This window comes from Salmo salar, chromosome ssa06 (genome assembly GCF_905237065.1).
Source record: "Salmo salar chromosome ssa06, Ssal_v3.1, whole genome shotgun sequence".
NCBI lineage: Eukaryota > Metazoa > Chordata > Actinopteri > Salmoniformes > Salmonidae > Salmo > Salmo salar.
Window position 1 is genome coordinate 66,981,400 of NC_059447.1, and position 26,589 is coordinate 67,007,988.

The 26,589-nt window shown below is 40.4% G+C and overlaps 4 protein-coding genes and 1 non-coding gene across 7 annotated transcripts; 1 reads left to right on the forward strand and 4 right to left on the reverse strand.

Moving 5' to 3' along the window:
- Window positions 1-3,867: 3,867 nt before the first annotated feature.
- LOC106607882 (uncharacterized) lies at window positions 3,868-5,329 on the reverse strand. Its single transcript, XM_014205347.2, has 2 exons — window positions 4,919-5,329; window positions 3,868-4,530 (listed from the first exon to the last, which is right to left on the reverse strand). Exons 1-2 carry the CDS (start codon window positions 5,052-5,054, stop codon window positions 4,031-4,033), a joined length of 636 nt encoding a protein of 211 aa, XP_014060822.1. The 5' UTR covers window positions 5,055-5,329; the 3' UTR covers window positions 3,868-4,030.
- Window positions 5,330-5,583: 254 nt separating this feature from the next.
- Window positions 5,584-7,771, reverse strand: cn024 (CN024 protein). The gene is given in 5 exon segments (NM_001146434.1): window positions 5,584-6,510; window positions 6,875-6,969; window positions 7,049-7,103; window positions 7,207-7,344; window positions 7,654-7,771. Coding segments are annotated over 5 exon segments (495 nt in total). The 5' UTR covers window positions 7,675-7,771; the 3' UTR covers window positions 5,584-6,324.
- On the forward strand, window positions 5,761-5,842 carry trnas-gcu (transfer RNA serine (anticodon GCU)). Its single transcript has one exon. It is a non-coding gene; the product is annotated as a tRNA-Ser (tRNA).
- A 344-nt stretch (window positions 7,772-8,115) lies between the features above and the next one.
- On the reverse strand, window positions 8,116-22,941 carry LOC123743479 (BRO1 domain-containing protein BROX). 3 transcript variants are annotated; one of them, XM_045720893.1, is made up of 13 exons: window positions 21,258-22,941; window positions 20,440-20,570; window positions 15,195-15,301; window positions 14,927-15,023; window positions 12,552-12,647; window positions 12,319-12,391; window positions 11,911-12,016; window positions 11,612-11,701; window positions 11,390-11,475; window positions 11,208-11,289; window positions 10,950-11,100; window positions 10,696-10,855; window positions 8,116-10,514 (listed from the first exon to the last, which is right to left on the reverse strand). In XM_045720893.1, the coding sequence occupies exons 2-13, from the start codon at window positions 20,538-20,540 to the stop codon at window positions 10,428-10,430; spliced, it is 1,236 nt and encodes a 411-aa protein (XP_045576849.1). In that variant the 5' UTR covers window positions 20,541-20,570; window positions 21,258-22,941; the 3' UTR covers window positions 8,116-10,427. The 3 variants fall into 3 exon arrangements, with proteins under 3 accessions (XP_045576849.1, XP_045576848.1, XP_045576850.1); XM_045720892.1 differs by lacking the exon at window positions 21,258-22,941 and adding an exon at window positions 20,695-21,251; XM_045720894.1 differs by lacking the exon at window positions 20,440-20,570.
- A 307-nt stretch (window positions 22,942-23,248) lies between these two features.
- Window positions 23,249-25,833, reverse strand: LOC106607880 (alpha-1,6-mannosyl-glycoprotein 2-beta-N-acetylglucosaminyltransferase). The gene is made up of 2 exons (XM_014205344.2): window positions 25,716-25,833; window positions 23,249-25,609 (listed from the first exon to the last, which is right to left on the reverse strand). The coding sequence occupies exon 2, from the start codon at window positions 25,345-25,347 to the stop codon at window positions 24,103-24,105; it is 1,245 nt and encodes a 414-aa protein (XP_014060819.1). The 5' UTR covers window positions 25,348-25,609; window positions 25,716-25,833; the 3' UTR covers window positions 23,249-24,102.
- Between the last annotated feature and the right edge of the window lie 756 nt (window positions 25,834-26,589).

A 26,589-nucleotide genomic window follows, 5' to 3' on the forward strand; every position in this document is an offset into this window, starting at 1 on the left:
ATGTACCGGTAATCCGTCTGGCTGTGCGGCCTTGTGAATGTTGACCTGTTTAAAGTCTTACTCACATCAGCTACGAAGAGCGTGATCACACAGTTGTCTGGAACAGCTCATGCTCTCATGCATGCTTCAGTGTTGCTTGCCTCGAAGCGAGCATAGAAGTAATTTAGCTTGTCTGGCAGGCTTGTGTCACTGGGCAGCTCGCATCTGTGCTTCCCTTTGTAATCTGTAATAGTTTGCAAGCCCTGCTACATCCGACGAGCGTCAGAGCCGGTGTAGTACAATTCAATCTTAGTCCTGCATTGACGCTTTGCCTGTTCGATTGTTCGTCGGAGGGCATAGCGGGATTTCTTATAAGCGTCCGGGTTAGAGTCCCACTCCTTGAAAGCTGCAGCTCTACCCTTTAGCTCAGTGCAGATGTTGCCTGTAATCCATGGCTTCTGGTTGGTGTATGTACGTACGGTCACTGTGGGGACGACGTCATTGATGGACTTATTGATGAAACCAGTGACTGATGTGGTGTACTCCTCAATGCCATCGGAAGAATCCCGGAACATATTCCAGTCTGTGCGAGCACAACAGTCCTGTCGCTTAGCATCTGCATCATCTGACCACTTCTTTATTTAGCGCGTCACTGGTGCTTCCTGCTTGTAAGCAGGAATCAGGAGGATATAATTATGATCAGATTTGCCAAATGGAGGGCGAGGGGGAGCTTTGTACGTGTCTCTGTGTGTGGAGTAAAGCTGGTCTACAGTTTTTTTCCTCTGGTTGCACATTTAACATGCTGGTAGAAATGAGGTTAAATGGATTTGTTCCCTGCATTAAAGTCCCTGGCCACTAGGAGCGCAGCCTCTGGATGAGTGTTTTCCTGTTTGTTTATGGCCTTATACAGCTCATTGAGTGCGGTCTTACTATCAGCATCGGTTTGTGGTGGTAAATAGACAGCTACAAAAAATATAGATGAAAACTCTCTTGGTAAATAGTGTAGTCTACAGCTTATCATGAGATACTCTACCTCAGGTGAGCAAAACCTCAAGACTAGGTTTCGTGCACCAGCTGTTGTTTACAAATATACACAGACCACCACCCCTTGTCTTACCGGAGGCAGCTGTTCTATCTTGCTGATGCTTTGAAAACCCCACCAGCTGTATGTTATCCACGACTAGCTGAAACATAAGATATTACAGTTTTTAATGTCCCGTTAGTAGGATATTCATGACTGTAGCTCGTCCATTTTGTCATCCAATAATTTTACATTGACTCATAGGACTGATGGTAGAGGCAGATTACCCACTTGCCATTGGATCCTTACAAGGCACCCCGACCTACGTCCCCGATATCTTAATCTCTTCTTCATGCGAATGATGGTGATTTGGGCCTTGTTGGGTGTCTGAAGTAAATCCTTTGAGTCCAACACGTTAAATAAAAAATCTTCATCCAGTACGAGGTGAGTAATTGCTGTCCTGATATCGAGAAGCTCTTTTCAGTCATAAGAGACGGTGGCAGAAACATTATGTACAAAATAAGTTACAAATAACGCAAAAAAACACACACAATAGCACAATTGGATAAGAGCCCGTAAAACGGAAGCCATTTCCTCCTGCGCCATTATCATATCATATGATATCCCATGCTGATCAAAGCTTAGCCAACTAACTATAATTATTCAGCGGGCCGCTACCAAAACTCAACGAAGCTAGTTGCTACTAGCTAGCCTATTCTTCTTCTTTAAAGTTGTATGGCAGACTACACCTATTGGTGTATTGCCGCTACCTACTCTACGGGGTATTGAAACAAAAATATTCCATTGTGGGAAGGGGGGGACGACATAATACAAAAATGAATCAAACAACCATCTCACTCCTTCAGTCACATTGAAATCAAATCCTTACACAGGCTCAGGTGCCTGTGAGGACAGAGCATTCGTTGACAGGATTCCTGGAAATGCCTCTGCAGAAAAATTCCTGAATCACAAAAACGCTCAGCTGCACTCACAATGCCTATTTTCACAGATGTCCTCTCTGTTTGCGCTGTCCAGTTGATAACCAAAGTGATAAACGCTACAAAGTCCACCTTCGTAACATGCAATATATCAGGATCCCTCTAATGACAAGGAATATAATCTTGTGTCTCTACTCCTACCATTACTTATTCAACTTATTCAACCTTTCTTCCACTGTTCTGAACGCCTCAGGATAGGAGACATTGGACAGCCCTTATTCTTGCCACCTCCATCTCTTTCACCCTAACAGGACACTTCAGTAATTCGGGTGCATGTTCACCACAACAATTGCATCATTTAGGCTCAGCTGGCATATAATACTCCTCCCGTCTACATACACCTGACAAAATAATTAACATTTATCACACTGCATGGGTTTGGGCACGAAGGCTCTCATAAGGAATCTCATACAACCCAAATACATGTGAGAAGGGAGAGATTCTTCATTAAAAAACAATAGAATGGATTGAGTGGGCTTCCGCACTCCATCTCTAGTCTATTATTAGCTGTAGCAGTCTGCAAAATTGAACCATTTTCCCCCTTCTCTGTGAGTAAAAACCCCCTCGCCCTGGGATCCAATGAGATTCCTAAACAAGTTAATGAAGGCGGTACCTTATGGCATTGCATGGTTAAGTGCCCAATCAGAATTCGTTTTTGGATTTTAACTACAATGAAATTATTACATCCCTCTCCCTCACCCCTCCTCAGATCATGAGAGCACACTGTCCCGGTCTGTGCTACTGGCAGCACTACACTGGCAAACCCAAACAAGGTAATTCATATACCATTTGTTATGTTTATGGGGAAACAAAACTAAAACTGGGGGGGGGGTACAAATTCTATCTGGGCGGGTCCATGCCCAGCTTAGCCAACCCGTAGAGCCGGCCCCGGTTGCTAGAATTTTGGAGAGTGAAATGGTCTGTCTGAAAAGTTCACATTCTGATTGTCTACAACTGTCTAAAAATGTGGGCACAATCAAAAGACACACTGTGATCTGATTGTGATCAGATCATCCTGCCCACCTCCAGAGGTGGGCAGGAATATCTTACAAGTGTAGACCAATCTGGACAGAGAAACCATTTAAATCAAAATTCTTCCACCCTCATTGACAGGTGGCACCATTGATTGGTTACATCAATATGTGTCTTACATTAAATAAATCATATTTTGAATGAATAGCTGTGAAATAATTTGCATAAAGAAGGGACCAGGACATCTGGTCACAATGCAGACACAGTGGATGGATAACAGAATGGATAATCAGAATGTAGACAATATCAGGATAGAGAACCCATGTTAGCACCAGGTATAAACGGGGCTATAGAGAGGCATTGGGATTGAGCTGGTACATACCGAAGCAGTGCCGTAGATTGGTTTAAGTGTCCAAGTAAACCAGAGAGGCCCTTAAGCACTTGATAAAGGTTTTCTGCAATGGTAGACTCTACAGTGCTGCTGACATGTGGGATGCTACATAACCAGTTCAGAGTGCCTTCCCATGCAAATCAGTGTTAGTTAACAATAACAGGTTAAGCTCAGTCCATAAAGGAAACTGATGGTGGACAACACTCCTTGGCTGGAGAAATAACTTTTGTTCTTTGACAGTGAGACTGTGACTGCCCCCACCTGGTAAGTATTGAAAAGTACCCCTCTCTGCTTCTGCATTCAAAACAAATACTACTTGTGTTGGCACTTCTTCCCTCACCTCCTGGATTTTTCAATGATTCGCATAATGTTTAACCTTGCTCAACTGGTAGCATCACCATTGCTAACGGTTTCCAATCGCATCAGCCCAGGGTGAAGACTTTAATGTTTTATTATTTTGAGCATGTGGGAGAATTGCTCAGACAAAGTAGTCAATTCAGGCCCTCAAATGTTGAAAGCATTTATTTGTTAACAATTGACTTTGCAATAACCATAAACAGGCATAGTATCAAACTGAATATAGAACAATAGTTGATAACAGGACAAAATGAAGGCTTGTGCTTTACAAAACCGTGGAAACAGAATTGAGGGCAGGGGCTGGGCAGTGGGTTATTGGAATGCTGCTTCATGTAGAAGTTGGTGTATTTTCAATTTTACAGCACTCTTCTTTCTATGGGGGAGCTTCCTAAGATACGGGAGCAAACTAAAGAAGAACATCTCATCCTCTATGTCCTCCAGTCCGTCCATCCCATCCATCTGCCACCTCCTCTTCCTCCTGGGCTCATTGGATCCGGACACAGGGGCAGGAGAGGGAGCATCCTCATCGTCTGCCTGGTCCCCCTCGATCTCATGGATAATGTAGGGTGATTTATCATCCACACCTTCTGTGGTACTTTCTCTGTTCCTCTCCCTTTCCTCCTCCTCATCTGTGGTGTCTCCTTGCAAGCCCTTGGCCTGGATGAAGGGGGTAAGGAAGGACATGCTTCTGCTGTGCATCCAGGTCTTCTTGTTTATGTCCAGCTCCCCAGATGCTCTCCTCTGCTGCTTAGCCCGCTTGAATTTGACAAAAGTGTCCCTCAGGTTCTTCCATTTATTCCGACAGTCATCCACTAAACACCCCAAATGAGACGTAACACAAAAATAAGAGGGAAGTGGGGTCAGGATATCTGCAACTAACACAAATAGAGCAATCTCAATCTGACCTATGGATAGTCTGACCATGATTAAAATACACACATGACATTTCTTGAATGTTATGTAAACATGTATTTATTCATAATTTACCTTATTGCAGGGTTCACATTGTTGTTTTATTTGGGGGATAACAATTGGCAGGTAGCTATCTAGCTAAGGATGTAGCTAGGTACGTAGCTACCTAGGTGAGAGAAAGTTTGGTCAACAACAGTTCACGTAGCTATAGCTAGCTAGTTGGCTAGTTTACTAGCTAACGTTAACTGGGTAGTTAGCAAGCTATTGCTAGAAGCAAGCTGACCTTACCAGGCATTTCTACTTGCAGACTTACAGCCCTCCATGCCCTTGCCTTTCTCTGTGAGTCCCTGTATGAGTTTAAAGTTATGTTATACAACTCGGGGTAATCCGAAACAGCCGAAATGATTCTGTCAGCCATTTGCATGTTAGCTTTCAAAGCACTCGCTGCTGCTACTATGGGTTTTGAATTCAAAGACAGTGCGCATGCGTATCAAATGTTTTCCAAACGCTGTTAGGTCAAACTTGAAACGCTTGCTTGCTGGCTAAAAGGCTTTACATGGTCAGTCCAATCTCTGCATTGGCTGTGCAGCATTTACGAAGATATGGCTTCTGTGGAAGTCAGGGCATTCACACTTCTTGCGTTCCGCGGAGCAGCGCAGAGCTGTCGTGAAGGAAGTTGACAAGGAAGTGAGTTTGTGTTTATACAGGACCTCCTACACTCACCTGCCGTCAACCAATCATGTCAATGCGGAGCTATACGGAGCCATCCACATTGTTACTAAATTTGAGAGGCGCACAGCGATGCGGTACAGAGCTCAATATGGCCTCTGCATGCCTCCAGAGGCTCTATAATTGCGTCACACCATTCATGCGGTGCCTCCACCACAATTCGGATGAAGAATAAGTTGGCTTTAAATTAGCTACCACAATGCTTGAGACAGATGTAACTAGCTAGCTAAAACAAATACATTTTATTTATGAAAATCAAAACAGAACAATTCTAAAATGCAACGTTAAATGTTGCGAAAAATACAGAACATACAAACATGCAGTAGTATTTGCAGTCAGGTAAAAATGATGTAGTTCATGTGGTTTGATAAGGGTAACTGTTTTAAAACAGGAAGCACTACGACGAGGTGGCCGAGTGGTTAAGGCGATGGACTGCTAATCCATTGTGCTCTGCACGCGTGGGTTCGAATCCCATCCTCGTCGATTATTTTTTATACCTAGCCAAAGTGATCAGTTATACACAGCAATTATCTATGCTCTGTGCTATCCAGAACATTTATTCGATATTTGCACGCATAATGTACAAAACTCATTTAGTCAGAAATTCAACTAAATTGAAGGCATGCATGGAAAATGTATACTGCATGTTTTTAATTAACATTTCAGAATTGTATTAATATAGTCAGATAAAGTGCAATACAGTAGAAATCACAGAGGAACACCAACAAATACACACAGCAATATAAATATTTGCTCTCTTAGTTTGTTAGCACAACAAGTTTAATGCGTTCAATGCATACTATTGTGTTACTATTTTTCCTTTAGTTGATTTAGCTTTTTTTTTTACTTACAACTTAACAAACAATGCAAAAAAAAATGTAAGTAAGCATTTCACGGTAAGGTCTACACCTGTTGTATTCAGTGTGACAAATAACATTTGATTTGTTTATTAGCCTAGTTCTTTTTCAATGCTCATTATCATCTTGATAACCCATGTTGTGGGATCCTGTAGTTCTGTGCTCAGTGGCTTGAGAACCAGCAGGGACTCTGTGGGAGCTTGTGGCACCATATTCACTGCTCATCCTCGAAGAAACGTGGATTCTCTCCCTTCTTTTCTCATAGGAGCATTCGGTGTCTTTACTGCCTGTGTTCTAGAAGGGAACAAAACCGATAGCTTAAACGTTTTGCAATATCGGTTTAGAAAAAGAGTTCTGTTTGAGTGTGACTGCTAAATTATTAAAGTTGGTGTATGTTTAATCAAGAGCTAAGAATTTGACTGAAGATTGGAAACAAATGCATATGTGGTCTACATTTCTGACTATGTTGTGCAGGCTTTATGTGTAGGTCCAGAAACTTTTCCTGACCACTTTACCTGACCAGAGAACAACTCTGGGGCTTAGTGCCTATCACCAGGTTGTACCTAGTCAGCTCACATGGTCAGGAAAAACTCATGACTCTTATGTGGTCAAGAAAGACTCCTGGCCGTATGTGTGTGTAATGTTGTATGTACCTTACCTTGTTGTCACGCTGATGTTCATCTACAGCATACTGGTATTTGGCAGTGTTGAGGCCAAGTACACCAGCCAGTTTTTCCCCAAGAAAATCACAAGCTAAAGGCAAAAACATGTTATGTAAGACAATGCTTTTTTAAATTGTTTCAAGAGCACACATGAATGGAATGCAACTTACTGCGCAATGACTTCCTGCCCAGAGACCAAGTAAAAGCTCTCCATGGGAATTTGGGCTAAAACACACACACAGATCAGTGCTGCATTCCAACTGTGCTCATGGACTAAATGTTATTTATACTAAGAATCAAAATCTTAACTGTTTGAACACTTCCCTACCATGTCTTCAGGCTCCCTAAACACCTCCTCTTGTAATGTATCCTCCTCCTCACTGTCATCTTCCTCCAGAGTCTCACCGCTGGAGAAATGGATGACCCTCCTCTGCAGGGACAGTGAAGGACCCCTGAACTGTGTCTCCTGAATGTCAGGACCCCGAGAGACACACACTGTTAATGACCCCATATCCTCTCATACCCATCCTGTATAAACAATTCATAAAACATAAGGTCTGTGGTTGTGCTTGATAATGGTGTGGGTGCGTACTGCATTAGCTTATAATAAGCCATTTCTACTGACGCCATCTATTTGCCAAGGGATAGTCTTGTTCCATACAGGAAGCAATCATAAAGGTAGCTCTGAATTGAGAGATACTGAAGACGTATTTATAAAGAAATGTCTGTAACTTTGACAGGTAAACCCTTTAGCCTACATATGAACAGCACTTACTTCCTTGAAACTGTCGCTCATTCTTCACACTGAATAAATGGTTTTCCTTTCCTTGTGCTGCTGCCTGTAGAGCAAAAATGTTTTCTCAGCTCAGAGTACATACATTTCCTCCACTCTGATGGCACTGGAATGGTCAATCAAGGCAACCGAAAAAAAGCAAGATACTGGGTCCAACATTAGTTTGAAACCTGACACTCAACACACCAGAAACACGTTGTAGTCATGCTTACTGTGTACACCAGTCAGAGACTGCGGTCATTGGATGACAGGCTACTAATTTCAGTTTTCTTGTAAGGCTGAGGGTTGGGCTTGTTCCACTGTGTAGAATTTCAAGGTTTATTGTTAACTGCTATATGCAGTGATGTTGTTCCTCTGGCTAATGATACTTGAGTGCAGCACACACACCCCGTTCTTACATCAGGAAAATAAGTGTTTGATTGCGACATAAAATAGTAACCCAAGGTTTCTTGACATTTTTATTTGAAACATTTTCCATGAAGGGCACCATTAGATGAAGAGTAATGACCTTCAGGTTGACTTGTGTAAACATTGTTATGATACAGCAAACTGTTTTCATAAACGTGTTAATTAAAAATAAATATAATTGGTCCTTAAATGTGAAAATTAATTGTTCCAAGAATAAAAAGGTATTGTAGAGATAATATATGTTGTATATGTTCTTAATTTCTGTGTGACTAATAAGATTTAAAGTGCAAAGGCATTATAATGTGCTTTGAGGTTGAACAGAAAGAATGCACAATTTTCTTAATTGATTGGCAAGTTAGTATACCATACTGGAGGTTACTTTTTCCCCTATTGTACCTCCTCAGTAGATGCTAGCTGTCATTAACATATTTTCAAAAACAACTCTTAGGCAATTACAGCAAATCAGTACTCTAAAAACTACAGTAATATGTATATCGTTGTCATTTACAGATAAAACAAACATTTGTAATTCATTTGACTAATTTACAGACATAGTAGGCTACTTCATCCAACAATTTTCCATGTGTAAAATAATGCGCCAAAGTACAACATTACTCCCTTCAATGAAATGGTTTAAGCAGTTTATGATTGACATCATATTTGAATGACATCAGATTGTCAAGTCCATTTCTTTCTTCATTAACCATTATTCTAGTGTTCCTGCACTTGTCAATCACTGATAAATCCAGTCTTAATTAGGGATAGGCCCCTTTTTTCTCCACTTCCTGTCTAAATGACATGGCCAAAGTAAACTGCCTGTAGCTCAGGCCCTGAAGCCAGGATTTGCATATAATTGGTACCATTGGAAAGAAAACACTTTGAAGTCTGTAGAAATGTTAAAATAATATAAGAGAATATAACACAATAGATAAGGTAGGAGAAAATGCTAAGAAAAACCAACCAGATTTTTTTTTTTAGCTCCCTGGATGCAATTCCTGGCTTCCACAGGGTGTCAGCAGTCTATGTTCAAGGTTTCAGGCTTGTAACTTCAAAAAGGAATGAGAAATATCGGTTTTAGAAGGTCACCGTCTTGGAAATTCGTGTTTGCACGCGCCATGAAGACATTACGCACCTGCTAAAACTGGTTTCCTATTGGACATACTTCTTTACGAAATAAAAATTATAGTTTGATTACATTTTACGGTCTCTGAGGAGTAAATAGAAACATATTTTGACTTGTTGAAACAAAGTTTAGGGGTAGATTTTCAGATTCCGTTCTCTGCAAGTTGAACGAGTGGATTACTCAAATCGATGGTGCCAACTAAACTGACCTTTTGGGATATAAAGGAGGATTTTATCTAACAAAACGACATAACATGTTATAGCTGGGACCCTTTGGATGACAAATCAAAGGAATATTTTCAAAAAGTGAATATTTAACCGTTATATGTGAACGTATGAAACCTGTGCCGGTGGAAAAATATTTTGTATTGCGCCCTTCCAGTTTCACCGGAAGTTGTCCCACTAGCGGGACACCGATCCTTTAGAAAAGAAACCATGGCTACTAGTCTTAGTTTTTTTTACAACAGTTTTCTGAGCGTCAGGAAGACCTACATCACCTTCCATATGGCAATGTTATGGAACGTTCAAAGGTTTCGTGTAAAACAGGCCTGCTCCTCTCTCATGCAGAGTAGTCATGCGTGACATTTCGATTTAGAACGTTCAGAACATCGAGCTTTCCTGAGAACTTCCCAGATGTTATTCCATGTTCCTACTGAACAGCCAGCCTTGTTCAGGTTATTCTGACCCAATACAAGCACCGCCTAGTCCTCAAGTCTCCAATAAAGAGGGGGATATTAAACAATGGTTATTATCATAAATACAGGCCATACCCAGCAATGACTAGCCTTGTGTATGAATAATGTGATACTGTATGTACAGTGTCCTTTCAGTTGCAAGAAAACTGATTCAATTAAGAGAATCTCAGCGATTGAAAAATAAAATTGAAAACATACGATTTCTTTCTACAAATGATTGGATACTCATCGTGGAGTGTTATAAGTTCTTACTATATTAATTGTCCGTTTCTTAAATGACAGCAATAAATAAAGATCCAAAATCCCCAACAGCACTAGTGAGAGAACATTTCAAATATAAAGTCTGACCCAATAATATTTGATCATGAACATAAAAAAATAGAAAACAACTATGTATAAAATGAACTACAACAGATGGTCATGATACTGTAAATCACTGATCATAAAACACTACAGATAAAACAAGCCAATGCATCAATAAATCCACGCAGTCATGTTTTTCTTGTCCTTGTCAACCCCCGTCATCTCTGTTTATGATATGACGCAGCCTGTATCTTTCTGAGGCTTCAAATCTGGTTCCTTCATTGGCTTAACGTCTTCTTCCTGCTTGGGTTTGGCCTGCAATCAAAATGGCGAGAGGGAAAAATGTAAAACCATTTGTTCCAGAACCAGACAAGCAAATTAACAAAATCCTTTGTGTCTTTACATGATTATTATCAGTAACAAGACAAAATATGTGAAGACAAAGCTACAGTAACCAAGTTATCTGTTGCAGTGCCAAATGTCTGAGCAGCATTACCTTCTCAGCTTTGGCCCCCTTGGTGAGGTCAAAAGTGGTATAGACTTCAGGGGTGCACTGCTCGCTGAGGGCTGGGAACTCAAAGGATATTGGCTCGGCCAGGCCATAGCTAGCCTTCAGCTCTAGCTGGGGCACCTCGGCCGGGACCTTGTGAAAGTATCTGGAGAAATGAAACGTGTGTATAAATGCTACAACTACTTACTGTTATTTACTATACAGAAATAAATGTTATTCTGGATGTGTGTGTGACTCACATGAATCCATTTTCTCTCTCGCACTTCTGCAATGTATTTTTGATCAGGCCACCCAGCGTGGTGAAGAAGAGCTGCTCAGAGGGTTTGGCTGTGCTACCCGGCCCTTTGGTCTGACGGTACTCTTTGCACAGAGCCTCGGCTCTGGAGTAGCCTAAACACAGCAAGCAAGCGCTATAAGTGTTTACAATTCTTAAGATGAAGAGACATCTGTGTAGTGCTTCAAAAATGCAAAACACAATCTTGCACAGAAATACCAACACTTTTCTGCTTCTTGGAGAGATCTTATTGACTCGCCACACTTGTCGCTCACGAGGAGAGTTTGTCCATGGTAGCAATATGCCTGGATGTGACAAATAATAGCATCATTAGAATTAGTATCTTAGTATTTACAAAACAATCAAAAACAAACTCTCAACAGTCTAGACTGCTCAAGGACATACATAGGCCATGTAGAAGTGCTGTTTCAGCTGGAGGTACTTCCTCCACTTACTGCTGCACTCTGGTTCCAGGGTGTTCAGTGTGTGGTCTGTGAAGACCGAGAGGATAACATTATTTTGAGTGATCAGGAGGACCAACAGTGGTTAGATCGAGACATTCCTATATAAGATCATTACAAAAATGCAACAAAGTCAGGATGTGACAGGAAACCCCTAAATACTTACCAGCTTTCTGGTAAAAGTTTGCGGTCTCGAAGGCCAAGGCTGCAATGAGAGTGGCGTTATGCTTGAGTTCAATCGCTCTGGCAATCGTCACTGCAAACATAAAAAATTAAGGTTAACAACTGCTGATATAATTTTACAGCATTATGATATTGTAAGTCCTGTTCTCACTCAGTGTAATCCCACATACACACTGCCATGAGATTGCCATAAGACTCCAGAGTTTTTCCAAGCCAAGACACGTTGTCAGGTCCTGACCCTAATAATTACGCAGAGAAGTTGATTGAGTCCAGCGTAGCTACCTTCCTGTGCCTCTGCTTTGCACTGGACCATGTAGGTGTCCATGACTCTGGGTTCTAGGTCCCGGCCCTTCTCCGCTGGGGTGATGAGGCGGGGGATGTGGACCTCCTACAGGGGAGAGACCAGAGAGGAGGACGGGTCTGCTGCCAGAAACAACCATGCACCAACAACCAGCAACTTGTGTTCAGGTTGATGATACTGTAATGTATTCACATTGTTCACCATGTGTTGAGGTTAATGTAAAGTGGGCAACATGGGAACCATATTTAATGGGTTTATCAGTGTGTTTTTTTTTGTTTACTTGCTGATTATCTCACTATGCAAAGTGACTTTAGGTGTCTTGAAAAGCACTTAAAATAAAACATATTAATATAATTATTGTCGTTATACAGAGACAATGAGCTAATCACCTTGAGGTGCTTGAAAATCCCAGCAGCAAATTTCAGGCTCCTGTGGACATCTTTTGCTTCTTCCTCAGTTACACTGAAAAGGGGTGAAATTTGAATGTTAATATGTTCCCTTTACAATATTGATATGTCAATGGAACAAGTGTGAAATTACATCAAGGTCATAAATTACCCATCTTGCAAAATCAGATATATTGTATGAGAATAAATTAGTAAAGCAGAAAATAAACACATACTTTTCCTTTCCTGCAAGTCTTGAGGCAAACTTGGTGTGCCAAATTGCAACATTGAAGGCCATGGAGACCAGTTCAAAAATAGCATCTTGTTGGGCACTAAAGGGACAATGGGACAGGATGTTAATAACAATAATAGTATTGGAGAGAGACTGTGTTTCAATAATGGACGGAAACATCTGTTTGAGGTGAGAGAACTAAATAAAATGTTGAGCCTGAGTAATGATGTAATAACACATTTATAAAATGTCAGCTGGAAATACAAAAGAACCAAGACAAGGCTATAAGTAGTTCTCAATTAAACATTACAACACAGTGCAGAGCATTTGATTTAGTTGCTGGGTGGCAAGGAGACCCCGAGCATAGTCAGAACTACACATTTCCAATTATTCCACATTTAGCTCTATCATCAGAGCATGCTTTTCATGTTCAGTAAACATAAATTGATCTTGTAAAATTTGATTCGTGAGGATAGCCTATCCATTGCATTCGGAAAGTATTCAGACCCCTTGACTTTTTCCACATTTTGTGACGCTACGAGCTTGACACGCCTGTATTCTCCCACTTTTCTCTGCAGATCCTCTCAAGCTCTGTCAGGTTGGATGGGGAGGGTCGATTGCTTCCTACAAGAGCACAAAACATGTACATTTCGAGACATCTTTGAAAAGCAAGTCAGGTAAAGAACTTTTTTTTTGTCTTGAAAGGGGCAGTGTTGAAATTTGAGACAAGCTTGAATAAGTTAAGTATAAGTTAAGTAGCCAATAGGCAGAGGGTAGCATAATTTGTCTGATTCTCTGTAATAATCAGGGATGCAAAATGGTGACTCTTTTTTGTGCACTGAAACATGCAAAAAAATGCTTGCTAGGGGAAAATGCAGGTTTTAACTAATTAAACAACAAATAATATGATCTAAATGATCAGTCTGTGTGTAAAATAAAAACTCATGAAGTACACTTCATCACCTTCTCACCTCTGTCTCCGTGGTTAGGCTTCTCACCTACCTCTTAGTTATCGTTCAAGGGAAGCACTGCTGTTAGTTAACTGTCAGACTGCCATTCCACTCTCCCGCTGTCTTTCCAGAGTGCACGCTGATGCTGTAACTAGCAAATTGGTTGTCTGTTCTTTCTTCAGTCGCATGCTGCATTCTGTTGTTATGTGAACGATTGGCTGATAATTGGATACAGCCAGTATTGCTCTAAACGCTCATCACTCGTTCGCATACAGCCAGTAGTCATCCAAAGCCCCCCCTGCTCAGTACCGAAAAAAATGAGTGCCCCTGTGACAACATTTTTGGACCACCCTTGTGGCCCCCCTAAATGTGGAGTATGAAATCATTTTTACATAAAACATTTTTGCTATCGTTCTTTTTTTACATCCTTTATTAGACAGTGGCAACGATGATGATTATGAACATGGTCTTTTGCCTGCAACGCAGTGAAGAAAACGACAACAATAACGTCTAATGTAACTGGCCCCACTAACAGTACAACTGGCCCCAGCTTGGCCCCCCCAGTTGAAATGGTCTAGAACCGCCACTGAGGGCTATCTTCTGTATACCACCTCCTACCTTGTCACAACACAACTGATTGGCTCAAATGCATTAAGATCTACAGAAATTCCACAAATTAACTTTTAACAAGGCACACCTGAGAATTGAAATGCATTACAGGTGAATACCTCATGAAGCTGGTTGAGGGAATGCCAAGAGGGTGCAAAGCTATCACCAAGGAAAAGTGTGGCTACATTGAAGAATCTCAAATATAAAATACATTTTGATTTGTTTAACACTTTTTTGGTTACTACGTGGTTTCATATGTGTTATTTCAAAGTTTTGATGTCTTCACTATTATTCTACAATGTAGAAAATAGTAAAAAATAAATAAAAACCCTTGAATGAGTAGGTGTGTACAAACTTTTGACTGGTACTGTATATCGTGAGGCTACACTGATGTATCTGAAATTACTTGATCATTTGATGTTTACTGACCATGAAAAGAATGCAGTTCTTTGCTGTATAACTCTGATGAAAGAGCAAAATTTGCGAATTGTTTTGCATGGAATAATCAGAAATGTGTAGTTCTGACTACGCTCTTCAAGAGGTGATATTACAATAAAATAGTGAACATTTATTTAACAATCCATTAAATGACACGCAGTTGTCAATGTTTTTAGCAGAGCTGGGAGTCTCCTTTCCCCGCAGCAGGCAAACTGAACACTCTGCACCATATTGTGGCGTTGTATTGATAACGACCTATTGTACTGTAACTAACACCTTGACTTACATTTACTGTATGTTGTATGTGTAGAGCTCTGACTGTGGGGCTGATGGAGGTAACTAACCACCTCTGTGAAACCACCTATGGGCTAGAAGGCTTTACCTTGGGGTGTTTCCTTGCAAAGTGTCAGTCCACTTGAAGTTCTGCATGAACCGAAGCTTGTTCTCTTGTTTGGTGCCATCCAGAGATGCAATGAATCCTATGTCATGTCAAGCAATCAAAAGACCATAAACTGATTATTAATAGAAAAAAAGGAATAGTGATGCATGATGAGCAGCGTGTAGAAAGATCACACAAAAAAAACACTACAAAACAGTGAGCACTGTTTAAGACAGAGGAGAAAAGGCATAAACAAACAGCACAAGTTCACCTTGTAAGAGTGAGAAATAAGTATCTGTGGCATTTTTCATGATCTCGGGATCACAGGTGGTATCTGTGAACATCTCCAAGAGTCTGGCCCTCGATGTCCTCAAGTCACTATTCAGAAGGAGAGAAATGTAAACGGTCAAGCAATCATGTGTTCTCAATTGACCCTTCGCTAAGCCCCGCAGCAGAATTTTGGGCAACCAATCGCAGTGCTCCAATGGAGAGCAAATGTTGTCGAGTCAGACACCTTGGATAAGCTCATGTTTTAAAAATCGCACGAAAGCCAGTGAGGGGTATGGCAAAACCAGAGAGTTTTCTTTAAAAATAAATGTTTAAATGGCTAAATAGTTGAACAGTGCACCAGGAGTACTTGCTACTCTGATTCCTGAAATGCAGAGTATTTTTTGAATTCGAAATTATACTTGTTACATTGTTTGCCACCTCAGCTGGTTAGCTAGCTCTGTCTCATTGACTGCCAAACGTTGCTAATGCTAGCTAGCTAGCCACTTATATAACTTGTTTTCTCAAAATGTATGTTAGCTAGCTAAGTTAATGTTATGAATACAACTCCCATATTGTCGACATCATAATACAATTTGAGAGCACTAGTTAGCTCCAAAAGTGGTGTCATGACGTGGCCCTCTTTGGGTATAGCGAGTACCATCCCCCTCTCTTTCACCATCTCTTTTCCCCCTACACCCAGGCTCTGTTATTTCAGGTCGTAAATTACTAGAAGCTCGCTTCCCCCCCCGGCCATGCAGTATAGAGAGAGGGTTCACAGTAGTACAAAGGAACAACTTCTACCTCACAGAACTTGAGAACTGAACAATATCCAGGCTGTGGAGAATGTTTAAACGGTCGGTGGAGAATTCAGCTACGACCGGTCCATTTTGTCTAATGTGTGTGACATCATGAGAGACAATACAGCCACATTACCATAACTCTGTTTATACAAGAGTCTCCGTTATGAGAATTGCATCTAATTATTGTATAAAATGAATGAGTAAAGATGAAACTATTTGTGAAATAATGTAATGTGATTTTAAACTGTTTAATGAAAAGGAATCCAATTCCCTTTAAAATGTAACTAAGTCATTGGCCCGCCCCATGAGCACAGACATTGATCTGGCATCATAGGACAGCCTTTTTCTGCTGTTCCGAATATAAACCCCACCTGGAGAAGCCCACTCCAGACCAAGAGTACCTCGATTACCGAGAGGGCTAAGGTTTGAGTAGAGACCATGCATTCTTCGGTTGTTGAATTCCTAACCAAACCACACCACATGGAACATTGGCTACACTGGTGGAAATGGTTCAACTCTGAGACTATCAATACCGACAGAATAAGAGCAAATCTTCGATACTAATTACTAGTCTGCAGCTAGAATTTATGCAAACTCAATGTGAAGACTGACAACCGCCGAAACATCTATTCTATAAGAACATTTCTGAATGGGACTCTAAAGTATCCATTCTAGCAACGAAAGAGTTCATGGGAGAGAGAGAAGTTCAGATGAACTTTCCAACAGAAAGACGGACGATTCCAGACAGACACACTGAGCGTAAATATATATATATTGATTGCAATTATTCCCGAATGAGTGAGCGTTCATGTGCAAAGGATTAGCATTTCAATTATTATAATTATCAACTGTGTAGTGTCTTTTGTCTTTCGCGCCCTTCTCAGTCCCTTTGCCTACCAAGCATCATATTGGTTTACACATCCCCTATCATTTCCTTGTAACCATATCTACTTTGTTTGTTTGTTAATGCATTTCTGTGATTATTTAGTTAGTTAGTAAATAAATCATTAAGACAATTGATGTATGGATGACTCATAGTGAAGGCTGGGTTCGTGCAGATAACCAACAATTTACAACGTTTGGAATGAGACTAACGTGAGGTAAAGAATAATTCATTAATTAGAAGACTAATTGATCAGATATTAAAATATCTGAAAGGTTATATTAGGAAAATTCTAACTTTGTAATCTGAAGATTTTCCTTGGTGCCCCGACTTCCTAGTTATGGCCGATTAATTAGGGCCGATTTCAAGTTTTCATAACAATCGGTAATTAGCATTTTGGGATGCCGAGTATGGCCGATTACATTGCGCTCCACGAGAAGACAGCGTGGCAGGCTGAACACCTGTTACGCGAGTGCAGCAAGGAGCCAAGGTAAGTTGCTAGCTAGCATTAAAGTTATCTAAGAAAAAACAATCAATCTTAACATAATCACTAATTAACTACACATGGTTTATGATATTATTAGTTTATCTAGCTTGTCCTGCGTTGCATATAATCAATGCGGTGCCTGTTAATTTATCATCGAATCACAGCCTACTTCGCCAAACAGGTGATGATTTAACAAGTGCAAGTTGCACCAATGTGTACCTAACCATGAACATCAATGCCTTTCTTAAAATCAATACACAAGCATATTTTTTAAAACCTGCATATTTAGTTAATATTGCCTGCTAACATTAATTTATTTTAACTAGGGAAATTGTGTCACTTCTCTTGCGTTCTGTGCAACAGAGACAGGATATATGCAGCAGTTGGGCCGCCTGGCTCGTTGCGAACTGTGTGAAGACCATTTCTTTCTAACAAAGACCGTAATTCATTTGCCAGAATTGTATATAATTATGACATTACATTGAAGGTTGTGCAATGTAACAGCAATATTTAGACTTATGGATGCCACCCGTTAGATAAAATATGGAACGGTTCCGTATTTTGTTTTTCGAAATTGTAGTGTAGTGAGATAGAGATAGATAAAGAAAATAAATAATACATTCAAATAAATCGGTATTGAAAAATCATAATTGGTCGACCTCTACTTGCTACACTTAAGTGATAATGCCAGAGAAGCCGTTGCTTGGAGGATATATTGGCACGGGTGTTGTTAGGCACAAGACGAAGTTGAGGGCCGACAAACCATGCCAATATATCCTCCAAACACCGGCTTCGAGGGCATTATCACTTTTATGCAAAATAATAATGATTGATATATTTTCTGCTAAAAACATTATTTTTATGAATGTATTCATGCCATTTCATCCTTCGACAAGATATACAGTACCAGTCAAAAGTTTCGACACCTCAGTCAAGGGTTTTTGTTTATTTTTATATTTTCTACATTGTAGAATAGGGCTATCTTCTGTATACCACCCCTACCTTATCACAACACAACTGATTGGCTGAAATGCATTAAGGACAGACATTCCACAAATTAACAAGACATGCATTCCAGGTCACTACCTCATGAAGCTGGTTGAGAGAATGCCAAGAGTGTGCAAAGATGTCATGTGGCTACTATGAAGAATCTCAAATATAAAATATATTTTGATTTGTTTAACACTTTTTTGGTTACTACATTGATTCCATGTGTTATTTCATAGTTTTGATGTCTTCACTATTATTTTACAATACAGAAAATGGTAAAAATAAAGAAAAACCCTTGAATGAGTAGGTGTGTACAAACTTTTGACTGGTACTGTATTCCCGACACAAATCTAGGGTTGCTACCCAAGCCGGCTGGTAGTTCGTTTTATCGATTCCATTGCCAGAGACGTGACCCAGTCGTTCAGTCTTTTTGTTCCGTATCTATGGACGTGACCCAGTTGTTCGTTCTAAATGATCCAATGCCATACTGGCTGCCAACGTTCTTATCCCTTGCATGCTAGCTAGCCAACTATGGCTAACTTACAGTCACATCAAACAGTGCAGCCAGAACAACAAAGTAGCTGCATTTGCATAAGCAGTTTTCAAGTGACATTTATTTGGATACATCCATAACAATAAGCTAATGATGTGCGATTTCACCTGTCATATAAAATGTACATTCTCGTCAGGACACTTTTGTTCGAGAGATGGCCAAAAAAAAAAAAAACATGAGCTGGCGCACACCCAGAAAATAGTTTGTGTGGAGGTGCTGACTAACGGCGAATAAACTATAAACTATCAAAATAAAGAAAGTCGCACACTCCATGTGTAATCTCCCAGCAATTTAAGCTACAGAGCGAGCCTACAACACAGCTAACACAATCACTTCAAACTAAAGCTGGAAAGACCTCAAACTACCTGCACTTCGTTTCATTTTACCTGTTTTCTACCGATAGTTCTTTATATATACCCATGAAATTATGATGACTCATGGTTTCGACTGGCTGACTAAAGCTGCCTACCTGTCTGTCTTTCACCTACTGACACGTTCATTACTACGGGACAGCTGGAGATCGAATTTCAATATTGAAACATGTAAATGTCGGAGAAACAGACAGCAAGGTTTGTACAAATCTCCGCTGTTGGAAACTAAATGTTAGTCTAAAATAAATGTAAAATAATGTCTAGAGGCTTTTTATAGTGGAGATCAAGTTTATAAATTGCCTGGCTGGGCTGATGAGAGAGTGGATTGCGGAGTCAGATGGAACAGAGTAAATAGGCAATTTAAAGTCATAGATTTAGCCGGTGGTAACTTGTGGAATAGACACCTGCTGGAATGCGTTTTTAACCAAATCAGCATTCAGGATTAGACCCACCCGTTGTATAATACAAACATAATTTTACCAGGTTCCCGTGAACCAATTGTAATACCAGTCCACCACAACATACCCAAATGTTTCCTGATTAGCAAGGGGTAGTCTGAGTTCAATTTCATTGTGTATTAGAAACACAGTTTGAGATCATTGTCAGGGGATTTCGCCAGCGGTTGACTCAGGAATAGAGAGAAATAGTAATGGCGGAGTTAGTGCCCACAAAAGACGCCATGGCTTGTTGGACAAAGCCCATTTGGAAATGAATGCCGTTTTTGGATAAACACAGAAAATAAGGTCTGTGCTAAACACAGGCTTAGGAGATCTTATACGTGATGTTCTATGAGAAAATCTATATCAGCTAAGAATTTAAGTAATTAAAAAAAGCATATAAAGGCTTCATAATTCATAAAGGCCATGTTAACTGACTGATATTATCTCATAGGACAAAACGTATAAGATCTCCTAAGCCTGTGTTAACCTCACTTATTTTCTGCATTTACCCCAAAACCTGAGTCCACCTTAAGATAGGCTGAACGAACCTGAGGCAACTAATTTCCTGCAAGCTGGCAAGCTCTATTGGGCTTCCAGGGAAACATGTTGTCAGAGGTTGTAAGAGTAACCAAAGTGAGGGGGCGGGGCTTAGCGAAGGGTCAATTGTCATAGAATGGATATCAATTGCAAATATCAATTGCAAAGTGTACACATGTACATACTTGCATATCTTATTTGCTGATGGGCTACCAGCAACTCCATAGAAGTTGAAGGAAACAGGTGCAGTTGCTTTCAATGGGTTTCGGTGGAACCAATGAGTCATTCTGTGGCTTGGATGGTAAAAGCTGGATGTCTGATAGATGAAGCATAGGGACAGGGACATCAATTAACAATATTCAAACATACATAATTGCATATAAATTGGCCTGATTATCTACAAATAAAAGACTGGTGATATGACAGTAAACGTATCTTACTTGTTGGCTGTGGCTTGATGACAACAATCAATGACGGTCTTGCTTTGACGTGTACACTGATGGCCTAGCAGCTAGCACAACTGCAATAGCTAAACTTAGCTAGCTTCTCACTATGTAGGCTAGACGTATTGTAAACCTCTTCCACACTACATTGTTCGTATAATGTTACTAGATAGCTACCAACTCAACTAAATAGACGTGAATATTACTAACGTAAACTAAATGATGGGGGGGTAAATTAGTCGGATTCCGTTGGTTTACGCTAGGAATCAAACAGAACGAGACGAAGACAGCCTTTACTGAATATGTCCAATATAAACTCTCGTTTTCGTTGCAAACGCTTCACGTTTGGAGTAAACGGTTTCCTTTGCAAAGACGTTTTGCAACGGTATACGACTAATGAATACCCACCCAAATGTGACAGCAGCAACTCCCAATTAGCTAGCTAACGTTAGCTACCTAGCGAACTAGCTTTCTAATTGCCTAATGCACAAATACGAAGAACGGAAATCTACAACCACAAGTCAAGTTTGTACAATATTATGGAAGTGATGTTTACGAACCTTGGATCTGAGATATTTGACAATCTGAAGATGCACTTCCGGAAATAAAGGCACAGAATGGATCTTGACCAGTGGAAAAAGCGTATTGAGTCATGTGACCACTTGCTGCTTCTCGGGACAGGTCTAGTATCCGCTTTTCTGCTTTAGCTGTAATGTTAATTAATTTGAATTAAAATTGTATAACTTATCACAGACCAGGTAAAACTATTGACTGAGAGCTTTGGGCATTTAATTTGCTCACATGGACCTATGACATTCATAACCAGCCCATTTACAAACCATGACTTCTGAAGATTGGCATCACAGCCTACGTTTTGTCTTACCATCTCATACTGTAGTTCCATTTCTTTGGAGAATAAAAACCAACACCAGAGCAAATAGACAGATATGCTATCCAAATGCTTATGTATGGCTATTGTAATATAAAGTAAAACATGGGCAGAAACACTATTTCAAGCTTTTGTCTAAACATAATTTCACAAATCAAATTAACATTTCCCAATAGGAATATTGCCACGTTCAAGTGCAAGTCGGAACTAGGAAACTCCGAAATGGCCAACTTGCTACCTGGTTGTAGTTATACAGGTGCCGCGTTCAACCAGTTAGCAAGTCGGACATTTCAGAGTTTCCTAGTTCCGACTAGCATGTGAATGCAGCATTTGGATCAGTTAACCAACAAGAAACAGTTTTAACAAAGAAATCTACAAAATATTGTGCTTTAAAATAAAAGGTGGGGGAGTATCAATCAAATGTATTTATGAAGCTCTTTTTACATCAGCAGATGTCACACAGTGCTATACAGAACCCCAGCCTAAAACCCCAAACAGCAAACAATGCAGATGTAGAAGCACAGTAACTAGGAAAAACTCCCTAGAAAGGCAGGAACCATGTATGAAACCTAGATAGGAACCAGGCTTTGAGGGGTTGCCAGTCCTCTTCTGGCTGTGCCAGGTGGATTATAAGAGTACATGGCAATTTAAAGCCAGATTGGAATAACCATTGGAGTAACCATTCAATGGCATTCAGCATTCATTTGTCATAGAAATATACAATGAGTATACAAAACATCAACAACACATGCTCTTTCCATGGACTAACCAGGTGAATCCAGGAGAAAGCTATGATCACTTATTGATGTCACTTGTTAAATCCACATCAATCAGTGTAGATGAAGGAGAGGTGACAGGTTAAAGAAGTATTTTTAAGCCTTAGACAATTGAGACATGGATTGTGTATATGTGCCATTCAGAGGGTGAATGGGCAAGACAAAAGATTTAAGTACCTTTGAAAGGGGTATGGTTGTAGGTGCCATGTGCACCAGTTGTCAAGAACTACAACGCTGCTGGGTTTCACACAACAGTTTCCCGGGTGTATCAAGAATTGGCCACCACTCAAAGGACATTTAGCCAACTTGACACATCTGTGGGAAGCATTGGAGTCAACATGGGCCAGCCTCCCTGTGGAATGCTTTCGACACCTTGTAGAGTCCATGCCCCAACAAATTGAGGGTGTTCTGAGGCCAAAAGGGGAGTGTGTGTGTGTGGTGGGGGGGGGGCAACTCAATATTAACAAGGTGTTCCTAATATTTGGTATACTCAGTGTATATTGCATATGAGATCTTAAACTACACATGGTATAACCAGCAGAAAGGGGAATGTCTACAAGGTACTGATTCATTAAATAATCAAATAAAAGAAGCAACTGCATCCTACACATTTCCACTACTGAAGGGAAACTCATCAATGCACCTTAGGTTACATTTATACCTGTATTTTAAAACAGATCCAAGGATGTCAGCCGGTTTAAAAAAAAACAGGTGCATTGTCAAATGCAAAGGCATAGGAGATGGAAATAAACAGATTTCCCTTTTAGGCAAATTGTGTGTAGGGGAGGGAAGAGGAATATCGTGCAAGGCTATGAAAAATATTTGCTAAAGCAAAAATAGGTAATCTTTGTAAGGTCTTAATGATGAGAAAGCAAACACACACCAATATCAGTCAATTCCTGTTGTTCCAATGTAAAACTTTTTTTTTTTAACCACACATTTCAGTCAAACAAATGTCATACTGTAGGTTATGTACAGTAAGTAATTCCCCAGTAAAACCAATTGTCAGATACAAAGTGATCATTGGTTCAGTGGCATATATATAACAAGACATTTCATGATTGTCACTTTCTATATACAATATAACCTATAGCTGTGTGCATTACATATCAAACAATGACTTTTGCTGTTGTTTTTCTATTTGTACTGTATGCACCACATATCATTTAAAGCACAACTATTATAATTGTGGGTGGGTAAGGGATTCTGAAGCTGGACAAACGGCTCAACTCTCTAATCTGTTCTGAAGAATGTATACAAATGGCAATGATCTAACATGTAATAGAAGTCAAGGATGTATAACGCTGATTCAGTTTTGTTTTCTATGTAAAGTCATTTATGTGTACCATAATAATTAACTGCTGGTGCTGAAATATTGTGTTATTTTTTTATGAAGTATAACATCGCAATGCTTTACTTTAACTAAAATTTGTCTTCATTTTTAAGAAATAAAAAGCAAACCCGGTTACATAAAAAGAGAAAGCAAAAATAATCAGCTTGTATATTCTGTTTTGAAAAATAAAGAAAATATTTGGCAATCATGTTACTTTTGGTAATAAGAGAAATAACAACCAAGCTATAAATCACACTGCTGCATACACACCATAACATACCCCCCCAAATGTTAAAAACACCAAAAATATAACACAATGCAGCCTTTGGAACCCTGAACATTTTAATGGCACTTATTTCCTCAAACCTCTCAGTACATCAAAAAGATGAGAATGAGAAGTTCATTGTTTATAGACGTTTGGCATAGTTATTACAAAGGACATGGTCACGGATATCACCCCACCCTCCGTTTTTCATATGAGCCTTGTGCTCCACTGAATCTGCGTTTGTTAGGGCCAGGGACTGAGGGAAGAGGGAGGCTTTGGCAAGCTTAACGGACTCCTGTGCTTTCTTTAGGGCCAGCTCAGGGCGACAGGCCTCTTTGTTCTGGTGCAGCCCACAGTTACCAGTATGGAGAACCCTGGACCCCTGTGCCACCAGCACTTTGAGTGGCTTGGAGATGCAAGTCCCTGACAGGTGCTGGAGGGTCCAGTCCCAGTTGTAGTCATCGTAGGAGCAGAAGTCATTGTTGCACCCCATTAGCTTGTAGTACACCTCTCTGGAGATGCCCATGCCAATGTTGTGCTTGGTAGACATCCACCCGGCAGTCTGCACCTTGTTGCTGAGCTTATCAAATTCTGCCAGGCCGTTGTGGTTGCCTAGTGCCAACATGTCACAGTCAGTGCAGCTGCTCTTCCTGTATCCAACCATCTCCTTGAAGAGGTGGTAGAGGTCGGGCAAGATGAAGTTATCCTCCTCGAGGAAGACAACAAAGCCACTGTAACCTTGCAGAGCTTGCACTCGCTCCCACACAAAGTGAAGTTTCCACCACCAGTGGTGTTTGGTCTGTGTGATGGAGGCTTCCCTATAGTGACCATACGAATCTGGATGCTCAGCGTTGAGGCATCCTGTTTTTAAAGCATCGTCCTTGGATATGTCTCGTGGACAGTCCCGTGAATCCTGCCCAGGAAACTCACTGGGATAGAGCTGTGTGCTGTAGGGGAAGTATATTTGCAAGACCTTGCAGAAAGTTATCCCTTGCACTATGTAATTGATTTCCTCTGAAAAATAGTCGTGGCTGAAAATCAGCAGTAAGTTGTGGACCTCAGCTGCATTTTCCAATGACTTGATGAGTATTTTGAGGTAGTCTGGTCTGTTGTGAACCTGAATAACCAGGACCAATTTAGGCTCCCCAGGATACTTGTCCGCATTCTGAACGTATTGCTTGTAATTGGCATTGTAAATGGACTTTATCAATTCTGGAACAGAACTGTACTGAAACTTTGCCATGTCATCAGACAACATGTTTTCCTGAGCGACAACACCCGTGACTTCATCATAAATGAATACACGTGTTGTGATCATGACAGTGGCAATAATAAAAGAAACACCAAGGATAATGAGCAGGTTCTTTTTGAGAAAACGTAGCCTCATTTTCGTAACGTTAAAGGCAACCTTTGGATACAATAATGATGGTTTGAATCACCTGACTATTGAAAGCGTCCTCGTCTTGTTTGCATTTGCCATTTTCGATGGAACCCAAATGCAGCAGTTTCCGCAGAACGTTACAAACTGACACGCGAAGAAATCGTTCGTTGATGATGACTCCTTTTGCTGACACGGATCTGCCAGTTCGGTTGATCGATATCATCTGTTGCTATTGTTGTTTAGAAGTTTAGCGATCGGCTGTAATCGCCTGTGAAAAGTAACAAGATTATGAAATAATGTATTATTCCCTATGTCAGACATTTTAGATTTGTTTCCATTCATGAAGTTAATTTACAGTGGTTGAGTTGACTTACCAAGAGCGAGGTGTCATGTATCACTACAATGCAATCCGGAAGAGTGTTTTAGGACTTTGGCCTGCCATATAGTGAACGTGTAACAAAATTGAGTGCTGACGTGTCCTATTCAGCCAACAGGAACAGGCAGAATTCTTGGTGAACGAATCAGTGGCCTATCTATGCTTGTGTATTACGGGACCTACACTATAGCCAACATCCATGACTTTGGAGAAGATCTGTTGAGAGTAATGGTATAGTTTATGCTATTCAGTGTTATATTAATTCAATTAAGAACGAGTTTCCAGTAATCAGAATATTACATTTTGGATAATTTGGGCATGTTCTTTCTTATGTCCAGGCCAGTGGCGATTTTAGCATGTACATCTTGGTGGGGTCCCCCAAAAAATATGTGGGATCCATGCCAGCAAAGCCACAACACAAGACAACACAACACTAAACAATAAATACATGAATTGCACTATACCACTGCTAACCCTGGCTATCAGCGGAGCCTTGTCTGGCAGCAGAACAGTTCATTCAGCCTCATTTACTGCCTTTAAAAAAAACATAGCTGATATGGCTGACTGGCTTAAACAAATGTGGTTTCTAATGACAATTGAGATGTACATACTATGGCATAAGGGGACGACAAGCGGATAAGAGGCAATCAATCCGTAATTATGATTAAATCCTTCATGAGCGAGCTAGGACAGACGTAGTCAATATAACTATTTGTTCAGCACTTTTGAAATGTACAGCGACAGAATTCAGAACACGGGCTGTTCCTATAGTGTTCTCTCTGTACACCAAGTCAGAACCGTAGGATAAATAAAAGGGGCATATAAGCAGACAATGAAAGCTCTTACAATATCCGATGATTACATTTCTCAAA

Bases quoted from the DNA above. Each gene is read 5' to 3' on its own strand.
- LOC106607882 (XM_014205347.2), bottom strand. From the start codon at position 5,054: ATGCAAATGGCTGACAGAATCATTTCGGCTGTTTCGGATTACCCCGAG. The intron at 4,531-4,918 runs GTAAGGTCAGCT...TGGGGTGTTTAG, and splicing joins TCTGCAAGTAGAAATGCCTG to TGGATGACTGTCGGAATAAA.
- LOC123743479 (XM_045720893.1), bottom strand. From the start codon at position 20,540: ATGACTCATTGGTTCCACCGAAACCCATTGAAAGCAACTGCACCTGTT. The intron at 12,017-12,318 runs GTGATTAGCTCA...TCTCCCCTGTAG, and splicing joins GGATTTTCAAGCACCTCAAG to GAGGTCCACATCCCCCGCCT. The intron at 10,515-10,695 runs GTAATGCTGCTC...TTTTGATTGCAG, and splicing joins AGGGGGCCAAAGCTGAGAAG to GCCAAACCCAAGCAGGAAGA.
- LOC106607880 (XM_014205344.2), bottom strand. From the start codon at position 25,347: ATGAGGCTACGTTTTCTCAAAAAGAACCTGCTCATTATCCTTGGTGTT.